General features: G+C 54.5%; 5 protein-coding genes across 5 annotated transcripts; 3 read left to right on the forward strand and 2 right to left on the reverse strand.

Annotated features, from left to right (window-relative positions):
- Positions 1 to 212: 212 nt before the first annotated feature.
- CGCA056_v011755 (Beta-glucuronidase) lies at positions 213 to 1,823 on the forward strand (the record flags this gene model as incomplete). The annotated part of the gene is made up of 1 exon (XM_037327001.1): positions 213 to 1,823. One exon carries the CDS (start codon positions 213 to 215, stop codon positions 1,821 to 1,823), a length of 1,611 nt encoding a protein of 536 aa, XP_037174340.1.
- Positions 1,824 to 2,283: 460 nt separating this feature from the next.
- Positions 2,284 to 2,454, forward strand: CGCA056_v011756 (uncharacterized protein; the record flags this gene model as incomplete). The annotated part of the gene is made up of 1 exon (XM_037327002.1): positions 2,284 to 2,454. One exon carries the CDS (start codon positions 2,284 to 2,286, stop codon positions 2,452 to 2,454), a length of 171 nt encoding a protein of 56 aa, XP_037174343.1.
- Positions 2,455 to 6,140: 3,686 nt separating this feature from the next.
- Positions 6,141 to 8,031, reverse strand: SPP1-0 (Signal peptide peptidase 1; the record flags this gene model as incomplete). The annotated part of the gene is made up of 3 exons (XM_037327003.1): positions 6,141 to 6,146; positions 6,231 to 7,035; positions 7,088 to 8,031. 3 exons carry the CDS (start codon positions 8,029 to 8,031, stop codon positions 6,141 to 6,143), a joined length of 1,755 nt encoding a protein of 584 aa, XP_037174342.1.
- A 999-nt stretch (positions 8,032 to 9,030) lies between these two features.
- On the forward strand, positions 9,031 to 9,591 carry CYP1 (Peptidyl-prolyl cis-trans isomerase-like 1; the record flags this gene model as incomplete). Its single annotated transcript, XM_037327004.1, has 2 exons — positions 9,031 to 9,063; positions 9,133 to 9,591. 2 exons carry the CDS (start codon positions 9,031 to 9,033, stop codon positions 9,589 to 9,591), a joined length of 492 nt encoding a protein of 163 aa, XP_037174298.1.
- A 1,476-nt stretch (positions 9,592 to 11,067) lies between these two features.
- CGCA056_v011759 (uncharacterized protein) lies at positions 11,068 to 12,352 on the reverse strand (the record flags this gene model as incomplete). The annotated part of the gene is made up of 2 exons (XM_037327005.1): positions 11,068 to 12,162; positions 12,284 to 12,352. The coding sequence occupies 2 exons, from the start codon at positions 12,350 to 12,352 to the stop codon at positions 11,068 to 11,070; spliced, it is 1,164 nt and encodes a 387-aa protein (XP_037174344.1).
- Positions 12,353 to 13,734: the final 1,382 nt, after the last annotated feature.

A 13,734-nucleotide genomic window follows, 5' to 3' on the forward strand; every position in this document is an offset into this window, starting at 1 on the left:
GCACTCAGAAGGATCAGAGGACACTAGCGAGTCCATTCAGGTTGACCCGGCACCATGGCATCGTCATTTTCCGTCTTGTCGGTGCAATCTCGTCCGTCCGTGGCAACATACAGCCATGATATAAGAGCGCTATCAGGCGGCTCCATGCACCTGAACAGTCTTTCCACGTCTAAGGTTTCTCTTCCGCCCTCGAAACACAGTAGCCTGTCATCATGGGTCTTCTCTGGAGTGCCACGGCCTTGCTCGCCGCTCGCGCAGCCCACGCTCTTCCGGCAAGCTCGACTTCGAGCGCCTCAACCCTGAACGTGCCGAGAACAGCCGCAGGAGCTTCAATCCCTCACACCAACTCCTTCGCCTCATTCTCGTTTGAGCCCGCCTTCTGGGTCGAGTTCTTTGGCAACTCCACGACCCCGAACAACCTCACCTTTGGCCTCCTCGACCGCATCCACGAGCATGGAGGACACCCCGTCATCCGTCCTGGCGGCATCACTATGGACAGCATGATCTTCGACCCGGAAGGCCCCGACTCCGTTCGGACTACCAGCCCCGAAGGCGGCGTGTGGCGGACGACGGTAGGTCCGAACTACTACAAGAGCTGGGACAACTTCCCCGAGGGCACGAAGTTCATATCGACGCTCAACTTTGGCAACGAGAGCCTGGACATCGCGAGGGACCTCGCGGTGGCATCCACCAAGTATCAAGGCGACAAGATCTCGTACTTTGAACTGGGCAACGAACCGACCAACTACGCCTCCACGCGCTGGAACTACTCAACGCAAGCGTACGTCGACCAGTGGAAAGAGTACACCCACGCCATCGACGCCGCCGTCAACGAGACCGGCACCAACAACCTCACCAGCGAGCGCTGGTGGGCGTCCTCCGCGACCACCGACGACTCGGGCCTCGAGGTCCGGCCGATCGCCCTCATCCCCGCCGGCGTCGACTCCGAGCACCAGGTCGGCGTCTACTCGATCCACTCGTACCCCTTCTCGACCTGCGATCCGGCCCGCAACGTGCGCGCGACGATCGAGAACATCCTCAACCACACGGAGCTCGTGCGCTACTGCGATGAGGAGATCTACCCCTCCGCCCGCGCGGCGCTCGACGTCGGCAAGAGCTGGAACATTGGCGAGTTCAACTCCGTCTCGTGCTCCGGCAAGCCCAACGTCACCGACACCTTCGCGCAGGCCCTCTGGGTCGTCGACAGCGAGCTCATCTACGCCACGCGCAACGCGTCCGCGACGCACCTGCACATGGGCGCCACGCTGGTGCTCCAGTCTAGCGATCAGAGCAACACGCCCGGCGAAAACGGCAGCCCTGGGTACAGCACGTACTCGATGCTCTACCCGCGCGACAGCCTCAAGCGCGGCCCAGCACGCGCGCTGCCGTCGTTCCTGGCCCAGCTGTTCATGGCCGAGGCGTTCGCCGTTGAGGGGACGCAGGTTCGCGCTCTGGACGCGCCTTCTGGCGTTAACCCCGAGAGCTTCGCCGCTTATGCTTTCTACGTTGACGATGCCATCTCCAAGATTGCACTCGTCAACTTGAAGCCTTATTATGCCAACTCCACCTCCGACTTCTCTGTCAGCGTTGATGTGACTTCTCTTGCGGATGCTGCAAAGGGGGAGAGCATCCATGCGAAGCGCATGACAGCGCCCTATGTGAACACCGGCGACACCAACCTGGCAACATTCGGTGGCCAGTCATTCCCTCAAGGCCAGCCAGTAGGAGATATGGTTATCGAGAAAGTCGACGGAACGGTGGATGTCAGGGGTAGCGAGGCACTCTTGGTGTTCTTCGACGAGAATGGAGTCTACGGACTGTAGAAGTATGACCAGGAAAACACCACTGTAGATCAAATTGAAGACTCTCATGATTAAAGTATCCGAAACTTCCACGAGTTTCCTGTAATTTCAACTTCTGGGCGAATCCTGATGCCATCTAGTCTGCTCTTGGCTTCAATGGTGGCGTCGAACCGCAAGGGTCGCTAAAAACAGAGACGAGACTTTCCGAGAATCAACCTCACAAACGCTTCGCACCTTCTTGATTTCCAATTGCTCACGGCGCCCTCCGCAGAGCGCAGACTTTCACTCTAAGATCTGACACCTATTGTATATCACCAAGCCTTTCTGGCCGATTGTTGGTCCTTGAGTACAACTGCGCCATGGAGCAAAAGCCGCGTCAATCAACCATGCCGCCTGAGGAACGCTTTCCTGCTCCTCAATGGAGGTCATCAAAAGCCACTGCGCGCTCTGTGTCTCGTTTCTGTCGCAGCTTCTTCGCAGAATGGCTCGTCTATGCCCTTCTATTCTATGCGACAACAGCTGTGGTCACCTTCGTCGTCTTTCTTCCTATAGACTGCGTTATCGGTCTGTCTCGTGGAGACTTCAGCAGCGGTCACTTCGTCGACTTCCAGCATACCGCCTTCCTTATTCCTTTCAACAACTTCGTGTTTAGCGCCGTCCCTCTGTCGACCAGGGTTCTTCTTGTGGCACTATGGACGATTACAGCGCGGCCTGCTCTCGCTCTCGCCGGCTGCATCGTCCGAAAGCAACTGCCCGCCTATACGTATCCCTCTGAACAGTACCCTCCAATACGTTGGCTTTTCGAGATCATTTGCTCGTTTGCCAACCGACACCACAAACTTGTGCCTGATATAGAGCTCTATGCTCGGCAGATTCTACGCAGGCTAGGCGCCCGAGTTCCATCAGACTCACATCAGCTGGGAACAATATTACCAGAAGAGCATGACGAGCTTCGCACGTTCGCACGAATGTACTACGAGGTTGTGACCCAGTTCTCTGACAGAAGATCCAAAGAGCCCAAGCTTTTCTGTCTACCTTTTAAGTTGGTAGAAGAAGCACACTACGTATGTGCACTTGAAGTTCTCCGCCAAGAACCTGTCCCTTCGGCAGGATGCAGTGACAAACGCACTCCATTTTTGTGCGGAACTGCACAATTTGCGTCACCCAAGGATACGGCAACCACCCGGACTTGTCTGGATTGGAGGTATGTGCGCTCGGAAGCTAAGATGTTCTGGATTGTGTATGTTGCGATTATACTTTACTGGGCATTCAGGCTTTCAGGAGACTGCTGTGCATTTCTGTTGCCTCGCGCACTTGACGGGAATGGGGTATCTTCGGCTGAGGAATGGTACGGCAGGCACATAGCACCGACTGCGATGGATTGCGAAGGTCTCAGTCAAGCCTCTGCGTCAGGGCAGGAGGCGGGGGATTCCAAGTAAGCGGAGTGTGAATATTCCTAGTAGAACACAAGCTGTTTAAGAACCATTGTCGAGAAGAAGCAATGCATGTGGATTGCTGCTGAACAGGACTTTGGTCCATTTATCCCGGAACACTCAACTCGTACATTCAATCCCGGCAGTGAATTTCTCTCAACTTCCTTCCCAACCTCTGAATTTTCCACAGTGCTGTTCCACAGCAGTAACCAAATTTTATTCAAAACTACACCGGCAATCAGTCGCTGTTCATGCTTGAGAGACAAGGTTTGATTACACGTACTCGAAATGTATCCCAAAGAAGTCTTCTTGCAACTTCATCTTTCACTGTGTTCATGCGAGATCCGGGCCTTAAGATAATACATTTGTTGCGCGGTGCCTCTGGAGATTGGAGATTGTCGCCTAGAGGCCGAAGTGTCGGCCTTGGACAGTGTCGGGCTGAGGATGGATGTGGTCTTTCATCGCCGTCGACAATTGTCGTTAATCATGTTTCCATGTGTATTGCGCTTGTTGTGTATAAATAGCAATGATTCGCTGTCTTTGAGCCAGGAGTTGGACGCATTGTGGTAGTGGTTCATCATCAGGGTGGCCAAGATCTGGCAAGCCGAGCAGAAGCAACGAGGTAGTTGTCCGTCATCATGCGGGAGAATTGCCGCAAGCCCCAAGGCCAGGCAAGCTGCGCAGAATAGCGAGACCCCAAATGTTGCGGTAGCTGGGTGGTTGGGGCTGAGGCCGGGTAGCTGAAGGTCAGGGGGGTGGTGAAGTCGTTGCTGGCGTTCCGGGGGTGTCTGAAGACATAGCCACAAGAGGGCGGGTAGACTCCGTCGCCGCGGACATTGTATTGGGATGAAGTAGGGGGTGAAGCTGTTGGGAGACGTTCAGGAGAGTCGAGAAGAACACGAGATCCAAGACGTTGTCGAAGTAGTGCATCCCGTTGTAGGAGAGATACTGGGAAAGCCAGTGTCACGCACCCATGATGTCTGCGAAATGTGTCAGCAATTAAAGAGCAAAGCATTCGCTCCACGTACGTCGATATTTTCTTATCGCTGTCGTCACTATCGTCCTTGTCGTTCCTGACTGGCGACCGGCATGTTGTGGGATAGGGGAAGTCGCGAAAGCGCCGTGGCCGAGGAACTGAGCGAGACGGGAACGACGCGAACCGCCGCCCATGATGTCTTTGACATGCGTTAGTACTTGGCGGGCAAATGAGTTGCTTGACTTACGTCGATATTTGTTTTTGGTACCCCAAGCCCACCCATTGACCTCCTGCCCACCGAGTGACGACACCCCTCTCTGCTTTTGTCACAACGAATCCGCGCAAAGTTGGGTCACCGTCCACTCAGCAACACTAGGCGATTGCTTCATCGATCAGACAGCTCGCAGCGAACCATCACCCTCCGGCACGCCGCCGGACCCAAGGATCCAACGGCGAAGTCCATTGGGTATATGACAGAACGCTTTGACAACCCGCCCTTCTTCGTTCCCGCATATCGGCTCGTCTTGACTGTCCAGGTACAGCCTCATCAACAAGTTCCCCAGTTCCCACTTCATGGCAAGGACCGCGAAGGCCAAGGAAAGTTCCAGATGGAACACAAGCCAGGAACTGAAGGAAGACTTGTCTCCGCTGACGCGACTGGCCAAGACAGAAACCCCCGTAATAGGTAAAGTCCATGCGGTACAAAAACAGAGGAACACACCCATGCCGGTGGCCAGGCGAGAAATCTTTGAAAGTTGAGCCATGGCGGTTTAGGATGTCGTGAAGAAGAAAAGAAGAACAGGAAAGGCTCCCACCGACCAGCAAGAGTTTTGTGCCCCTTGGTCTCCCATTTCTCTTGCCGCGGAAGTCACCACGGGGGACTTCTTTCCTCAATGGCAGGCACACCTTCTTACCTAGGTCAACTTTGAACGTCAAGGGAAGGTGACCTAATGGCTGCCAGTATAGCACCTTCCCGCTTCATTGGCCGGTCTTTCCTAGCATGTTTAAGGCCCAGAAGCCCTGCCAGATTCAGCAGCAGCCGGCGGACTGACTTGAAAATCTGAGCCCACACTTCAATGGATGATGCTGAAAAGATGCCCGGGTCTTTACTACACGAGGTACGCTCGGATTACTAACTCTGGAAGTGGATTCCATGTGCTCATGGCATGTAGATACGAATCCCAACGATATCGACATTCTCGATTCGCTCCCTCCAAACTTTTAGGCTGAGGACAATACAGATGTAAGTCCGGTTGATATCGGCCTGGGATAAGAAAACACAGACCTATCCGATTAAGCCTTGACTCCTGCCCGTGAGACCACGAAGCTCCCCTTCCTCCGCGGTCGAGAGATCGAACAGGTACGATGAGGTAGCGTCAGTTACCCAGTCTCTCTAACATATGGCACCGCCCATTCAATGACGAGACGAAGAACAAAAGAATAAGAATTCAAGCTGAGATCCAAGCTGTCATAGTAATGTGGCACTACAGTCCACAGAACAGACTTGGGTCATAGGTAAACGAAGATAAAGATAGCACTGATTCATGGGCCTGCCATTGCTTCTTTAGGGTCGGCGCTGCATTTGTCGCCGCGCTTGTTCTCTGTATTCTCTCCTTCTATTATCTGCGCAGGTACGTCCCCTTTTCGTTCTTTAGGTACATGAACAATTTCACATTGGTCAAGAACAGTAGCCAGTAGCAGACAGTATATGATAACGATGAGGACGACGAGGACGACGAGGACGAGGACGACGACCACGGCCACGACGACTATGGCGACAACGTCCACGACGAGGTGGACAATAGCAATGATAGAAATGATAATCACTTCAACTAAGGAGTTGGATAGCGCAATAGATATCGGGGACAGGCGACAAAATGTAGTACGCTTCATAATAACCGTTCTGCGCCTGCAGTCAGATAATTATGTTTATACCTCTAAACCCCTCCCTATCTATGCGATAAACTCCATGCAACATCCGGAGATTTGAGCTCCCGTACCGAACTAATGACTCTTCACCTTCCTAAGGGGAGCAGTGACCGAGAACGAGACGATGCTATACTCCTTTCTCTCAGCATCCCTCTCCGCCTCCTGTCTGTCAGCCAGCTTCTTCTCCTCCGCGGCCTTCTCCTCCTCAATCTTCCGCTTCGCTTCCTCCTCGGCCTTGCGCTTCTTCTCATCCTTCTCGTCATCCTTGATCTCCTTGAGAACGTTACCGTTGCCGTCGAGCTCAACAACAACGTCCCGAGTGTCCAGGCTTCCGTCCTCGGTGTACATCCACATCTCCTTAAGTTCGCCACGAACCAAGCCCGTCAGCCAGAGAGACCCGAGGACGCCTGGAACGAGGTACAGCAGGGCGGGTTGGCCGTGCTTGAAGATGGTCAACATGGCGAGGGTGAAGAGCATGCCGAGGGCGTAGCCGATCAAGGAAGCGTTGAAGTAAGTCTTGTTGAATGTCGAACCGCGGACAGTAGGGGCGACCTCCTTATCGCCCTTGAAAAGGCCACTCCACGAGGAAGACCAGAACCAGTCGCCCCAGCAGCCAGTGATGTCAATCCAGAGGGCCTTCTGCGCAACGTGCTGAGTCTCACTGACGGTGACGACATCGCCAGACATGGTGTCCTGCTTGTGCGACTTCAAGTCGGTGGGGACGTACTTGATCTGGCGCTGATAGTGCATCCACATATCAAAGCGCAGCGCCAGGCACATCACCATGCCGGGGACGACAATGTCACCGAGGCCAAGAATGCTTGATCTAGAAGCGGACTGGAACTGGAGCTTGATGGGGACATCGAGCTTGGTGGCGACAGTAATCATGTAGGGCCTGTTGGCTGTCAGCAGATGTTCGACGCATATCAGAGCTTGGGGTAACTTACGTGTAGAATACCATGACAATGTCGTAGAAGAAGAGGCCCATCAACACCAAGCTGCCAGTGCCAAATGTCGTCGGCGACATGATCAGAGCCGTGCCGTAGCAGAAGCCATAACCCATGATGTTGGAGAGAAAAGGGGATCCGGTCATGTAGTACGCCGACACCGTGCCGAAAGCCAGGAAGAAACCGAGAATGTGCGTGACGGACAGGTGAAATTTCTCCCTAAACAAGCCATGCACCTTGGCCTTGACGGTCCATTCGTCGATCAGGAGATGGCGGACATCCCAGAGGAGGCGGTTTACCTTTGCTGTGATGGGGAAGATCTTGCGCAGAGCGGATGGCAGGGGGTTGCCGGTCGTCATAACCTCCGTCTCTTCGCCGTCATTGCCGTTGGTTTTGACATATGTCTCCCGGTCATCGTCAACCCGGCACAATACACCCTTCTCTCGAACCCAGTTCGGAAACACAAAACCCGAGCCAACTCTCAACGCATGCGCCATCAGAGTCGTGAGACTTGCCACACCCGCGACGGACATGTACACGCGCAGGATCTTGTTGAGGATAGCCGGGTCCTGGAGCCACTGGATGAGGTAGTAGAGTCCGATCAACATGGCGCCTGCCAACAGAGGGAAGACGATGGCGTCAGAGGGCATCAATCCCTCCGTAATGGGCTCGTCCTCCTTGCGGTCAGCCTTCTCGCCCGTCTTCCGCTTCGGGGGAGCTGCGGACGGGGGACGGCGGAGAGCACCGTGCGCGCCGACATAGATGATGGCGAGGGCGGAGAAGATGAGTTTTCCTTCCATCGTGAGGAGACTGGCGACCCTGGCGAGATCCCATTCTGGTGATGCGCCGGCCGTGGCGTTGCTGGCGCCAGTGATGTTGGTGAGGTTCTGGGAGATTTCGTCGAATGGCGGGGTCACCGGACTGGGGACCGCTGATGAAGCCATGGCGCCGGCCGGACGAATGGGCTCCTAGGGTACGATGACTCGGGGCGGTCACAGACGAATACGGTAGAATTCGTGGTTGGAAGCTGCTGAGATGCTGTTGACGGCCTGAATAAGCACGCTCGTGATGTTTCGTGTACGTGATGAAGCTGATGGAGATCTGGATGTGGCAAGTGTAGTTGGTAGGAAGGTACGATGACGCCTGATTATTCAGTCCGGAAACTGGTCCCAAAGTCTCTCTTTTAAGCTTCTCTGAAGCTATCTTGTTCGTGAATGATATTTGCTGCAGAAGATCTGAGAAGCCACCTTGCAGCTCTGGGTGTCGCGCGCACAATAGAAGTTGTCTTGAACAGCGTGTTACCAATAATGCGAAAGTTGGAACCTTGTTAAAAGGCTCGAAGCGTAAAAGGCTCGAAGCGTAAAAGGCTCGAAGCGTAAAAGGCTCGAAGCGGGAAAGGATACGCCACACCGGTACCAGAGACACCTTGCCGGACCCGGTCCTTCTGGAAAAAGAGAGAGCCGGACTTCCACAGAAAAAGATCCGTCCAGTTTTGGAGGCTGCGAGAGGGATGGACGAGCGTTGCAACTTGCAGGAACAAGAGTTGAAGTCACTTGCCAAAGATGCGCTTAGCCTCACACTCAGACAGCTCGGCAGGCAGGCACATCCAGCAAATGATGCAGGATCTGGCCAGAAACCAGCGCGCCGCAAGGTAGGTACCACGACAGGGACCCGGGGCCCATCTCCACAGCGGCCCAGATCCCGCTAACCTGACCTGCGCGACCAATCACGCACCGTAACTGCCTGATTTTCTTCGGCGGCAGGCGGGTGGCTGGCTTAAGCTCCCCACCATCGTCCCAACTCAATCGCTGCTGCTTGCTTGCTTTCACCGCGTCGCGGGCCGCTACATCGCAGCCTCGTCCACGATTCCGACAACCCCTCCATCGCGAATTCCCATCTTCTAGCTGGCACAAACAAGTCGCGACAGCGCAAAGAAAGCCATCATGACGACCAACGTGTCCCTCGAAACCTCAATGGTAAGTCCACTCCCTGTCTTTCCTCTTGCGCAAACCCGCAACCAAGCTAACCAAAATCCCAAACGGTAGGGCACCATCATCCTCGAGCTCTACACCTCCCACGCCCCCAAGACCTGCACGAACTTCGCCACCCTCGCCAAGCGCGGCTATTACAACTCGACCATCATCCACCGCATCATCCCCAACTTCATGGTCCAGGCCGGCGACCCCACCGGCACCGGCCGCGGCGGCACCTCCATCTACGGCGAAAAGTTCGCCGACGAGATCCACCCGGGCCTCAAGCACACCGGCGCCGGCGTCCTCTCCATGGCCAACGCCGGCCCCGACACCAACGGCTCCCAGTTCTTCATCACCCTCGCCCCGACCCCCTGGCTCGACGGCAAGCACACCATCTTCGGCCGCGTCAAGAGCGGCCTGAGCGTCGTCAAGAGGATGGGGCTGGTGAAGACAGGCCCCGAGGACAGGCCGCTGCAGGAGGTCAAGATCGTCCGGGCGAGTGTCGTTGAGGAGGGTGAGCCGGAGGAGTGATGGAGGAGAATACGCGCGCGCGGATAGATATTGAGATACCTTTGGAGAAACGGGCGTTTATGGCGTTGGCGGTTGCGAATCTAGACTGCTTCAGGCGCCTGAGGATATAAAAAGCATCGTGACACACGTTAGGCAGCATAGAATTGGTAGCATATAAGATTTCCTGCTCTTATTGAATAAAAGAAGAAAAAAAGAGTGGAATACCAAAAACGACGACGAAATAAAGTCAAAATGACAAAACGAGCGACCCAACGCATTAGACCCAAGGGCAGACGGTAAATTCGAAGGATTGAAGTCCCACGCTGGGAAGGCCGAGTAGCCTCAGAAGGAAGTCGAACAACCGTTCGACCACCGACCTCAACGGTAGCAGCCAGGCATTGTGCAACTGATAAGCCTTCCTGCCGCCTTGCGCTGTGAGGCGGCCCGGCCCTCTTGGGCTGCTCCTTCCTCACTGCGTCAAAGAGAACTCGGCACCTTCACTTGGTTATCCACCCGCAGCGGATATTAGGCAGCTCAATCTGATCTCACCATTCACCAAATGATTCATAAAAAAAGGGGGATGAAGACAGCGTCACCTCAGTGTCTTCTCCAATAGAAGTCCTCAGCATATTTTGACCTATCTAGCAGAGTATTGTCTCAATCCCGGGAAGCTACGACGCAGGATGTTGTCGACTAGTCAGCGTGTTTCTTCGATCATTTACGACATTTCTAGAAGCGGCTGCCCCCTTTTTGCAACAAGTCATCACTTCCATCAGTAGACTCAAGTTACGCGTAATCAATGGGGAATCAATATCATTGAGTCAATGCCTTTAAAATAACCGCAGTCTCTTGAACGCCGTCATCCGCCTTTCCAGGTGATGCAGAAGAATTGTATGGGATAAGCCACCACCACTCCTACCCAGCGAACTCCCAGTTCATGCAATGTTGTTGAGTGTGAAGGTGTGTGTGTATCAAGAGCGTCTGTTGTACTGCGGTGCCAATCTTTGTTTGAATACAAGATGATGTGTCGGTCTGGAACCCGACAGTTGATCAGTTCCCTGATCTGCTTTTGGCTCCGGTGTTTCCAATGTTCCGGGATGAGTGATGTCTTGTTTCTGGTTCGATACTCAACCAGGCCGGGCATGTTGAAGAGAATAAAGGGATAATGTAGATGTTAAATGGTTGTTACGAGCAGCGTCTCTTCTTGGACTGGTCGTTGATCTTGTCTGGGGGTCTCTTTTGACCCTTAGTAGCAGATTCATCGAACGTTCTCTTCGATATCTTATTGGTGTTCGAAATAGACGGTGACGAAGCAGGTCCAGGCGGAGGTGTCGGCGGCAGATGGCGTTTACCGGAATCAGTTGGAGGATTGCTTCTTGGAACAGACTGAGACTCAGGTTCCGATACGGTAGCAAAGCCAGAGCTTTGCTGGAAGCCTGAGCCGGAGCCGGAGCTGGGGGTTTTCAGCGCTCCGCGGCCAGTTGTGCCGCCAAGCCTCTAGTTTGGCGGCGATGACAACGTGCCGGACGATTCGGACTCTGCATCTTCGGTTCTACCATTGCCATTCTTCGACAGCGGCGACGATAAGGGCGGCTTCGCGGCGCCAAGCTTCAACTTCTTAGCCGGGTTGATGCCTTTGCCCTCCTTAGACTCCTTCTTCTCCTTCTTAGGGGCAACCTCGACAGTGGAATTGTCATCGTCGTCGCCCGCCTTCGATTCGTGGCTCAGCAGTGAGTTGGTCTTGACCTTGTCTTTCTTGGGGCCCTTAGTCTTGAGAATCACCTTCTTCGTCATGACCGTTGGCTTCATCTTCTTCTTCTTATGGCTGTTTTCCGATTCCTCCTCTTCCTCCGGTGCCGCCACTTCCTCACTGTCGCGCTTCTTTGGGCTCGAGGCTCGTGATGCAGGCGCTGGTGTCGCCTTCTGGCTCGATGGGGGTGTTCCGTCGTTCTGGCTTGCGCCGTTGCTGCCGTTTGAAATCTTGGCTGCCGCAGCGCGACTCGCGTTACGGCCGCTGTTGCCGATACACGATCCCATGTGGTTGTTGAGTCTCGTGACGAGGATGCATCGCTTGCACTTGCTGCATGTGGCTGACGGGAACGAAAGCACATTAGCAGGGCGCCCTTCTCCAGGGGCGGGAGACTCGATATTCGGGTCAGGCTTCATGTCCTTCTTCTTCTTGCCTCTTCCAGGGCCCGGCTGAACCCAGGTCTGGCCGTAGATGTCGTAGCCAGGCTTGTCGATGTAAGGGTGTTTCTTGCAGTAGATGACGCTCGGATCGGGCTTTCTCGCCCCCTTGCCGTCGGTCGGGTAGAGCAATCGAGGCAGGTGGCATCTCGGGCAGAGGATCTCGGTCGTTGTCTTCAAGGGATTGCCTTTGAGCATCACCTTGCCGTCTTCGTATATCGCCGCATCGGTTTCGATCCGCACATCGGGTTTCGAGTCAGGCGTCGAGCTTTCTGATGCATCGGAAGCCAGCTTCTCGACACGGATCGCGGCCGTGGTGGCCCTCGCCATTTTCTCGTCGCGGTGCACCTTGAGCAGGAGGTCGTGAACGATATTGTACATTAAGTCGTCGAGCACCGAATGAGCCTTCGCGCCGAAATTGTCAGCATCATGTCATCCCACCGGCGGCATATCGCGGTGGTGTTAATTTGCGATCGAGATGGCTGGGTGCACCATCCGCCAAGTTCGAGGCAGGGCCAGCACTTACAAGATTCTCCATGCTGCCAGCATCGTCGGGAGCGACGATTACTCCAGCCTTGCCCGTGTTGGAAGCCATCTCTCCAAGGGACGGTCGAACGGCGCACAAAGGCTGAGGGAAGAAATTGGGGGGTGGTGATGGCAGCCTCAGAGGGCGAAGCTTTGTGGTCGTGTGTGCAGGTTTGTGGAATCTGAATCGGGTTGACGGGTAACTAAAAAAGGTGCCACACGGGCTGACGAGGGGGCAGCGGTAGCAGTGTGAGATGAGGTCAAGCTGGAAGAGTTGGCGGCCAAAAAAAAGTTTCGGAACCTTGCTTGCTGAAGTAATAAGGGTGCAACGCCGCGGGTTTGCAAGGAGGTGGTATGTATCGGCGATAATTATTAGCAGCGGCAGGCGACCAGCGACTGACTTGACAATTGGAAAGCACGAGCCTCGTGTCGACCGCTCAGCTAATAAGGCGACTTTTGGTCGTTCGTCTCTGCGGACAAGGATCCTATTCCGAATCAGGCACTGGTACGGTTAGGGATTTGAAGTTGATTGTCGCCGGTCCGGAAAGTTGTTGAGTGGAAGAGACTCGGGAAACCGGAGCGGAGGGAAGATTTGAAGATGTGAAAATAGCAAAATGGAAAGTCAAGAAATGGGCAGTTTTTCCGGAGCAGAAATTGCCAAGCCAAGGGAACAGGACGGAGAAGAGCAAGGCAGGCGGAATTGAAGGTACAAACGGGGAACTGCCCGAACGCAACTTCCCAGAACTGTCGACATTTGATTGATCTAAGCGGTCCACTGGGCAGCAGCTTTACAAGAGCTCAAACCGCTTCTTGTCCACCAACTGCCATTGCAAGGTCCCTTTACCTTGAGCTACCTCAACTACCTTTACCTAAAATGCATTGCAAGCATTCGTCATTGGCTTTCCGATGTGCTCTTTGATGCGGAAGGGTAATTTGACGGTTTAGCGGTTCAATCAGCGACTTACACCGCATCACTCTCGACTGCAACTGCCCGAACGAAGACACCAAGAGCGCCTTAGCTGCATCTCGTCGTAAGATGACCACCTCATCCATTCAGAGTTGCATCGGGCCAGCTTCAACTCCAAGTCATGGGTCAGTTGAAGTGGCTGCAGAAACAACATGATACCCGCCCCGGGCCATCGGATTCGGTCTGCGAACTCAGGCCCATCAGCGTATGCATGTGCCTGAGTTAGCTCCCCTTTTAGGGACTTGACCCCAGGCCAACCTCGCGCCTCACGATAACACCCCGGGCGGCAGAAACCATAGAGCATCGGTTTCTCGGAGAAAGTCTTGACCGCCCGTGCAGCACGTAATCCGCCGCACTGCATCATCCATCACCAGCAGAAAGCCTCCCTGTCCGTCCAAAGTAAGGGGGCTCAACAACCAGCCTCACTTGTCAACGGCCTGGAGCTTGGGGCGCTGGCTTGCTCCGGGAGTGGACACATTTCTGTT

This window comes from Colletotrichum aenigma (assembly GCF_013390185.1).
Source record: "Colletotrichum aenigma strain Cg56 chromosome Unknown KSG_Cg56_contig08, whole genome shotgun sequence".
NCBI lineage: Eukaryota > Fungi > Ascomycota > Sordariomycetes > Glomerellales > Glomerellaceae > Colletotrichum > Colletotrichum aenigma.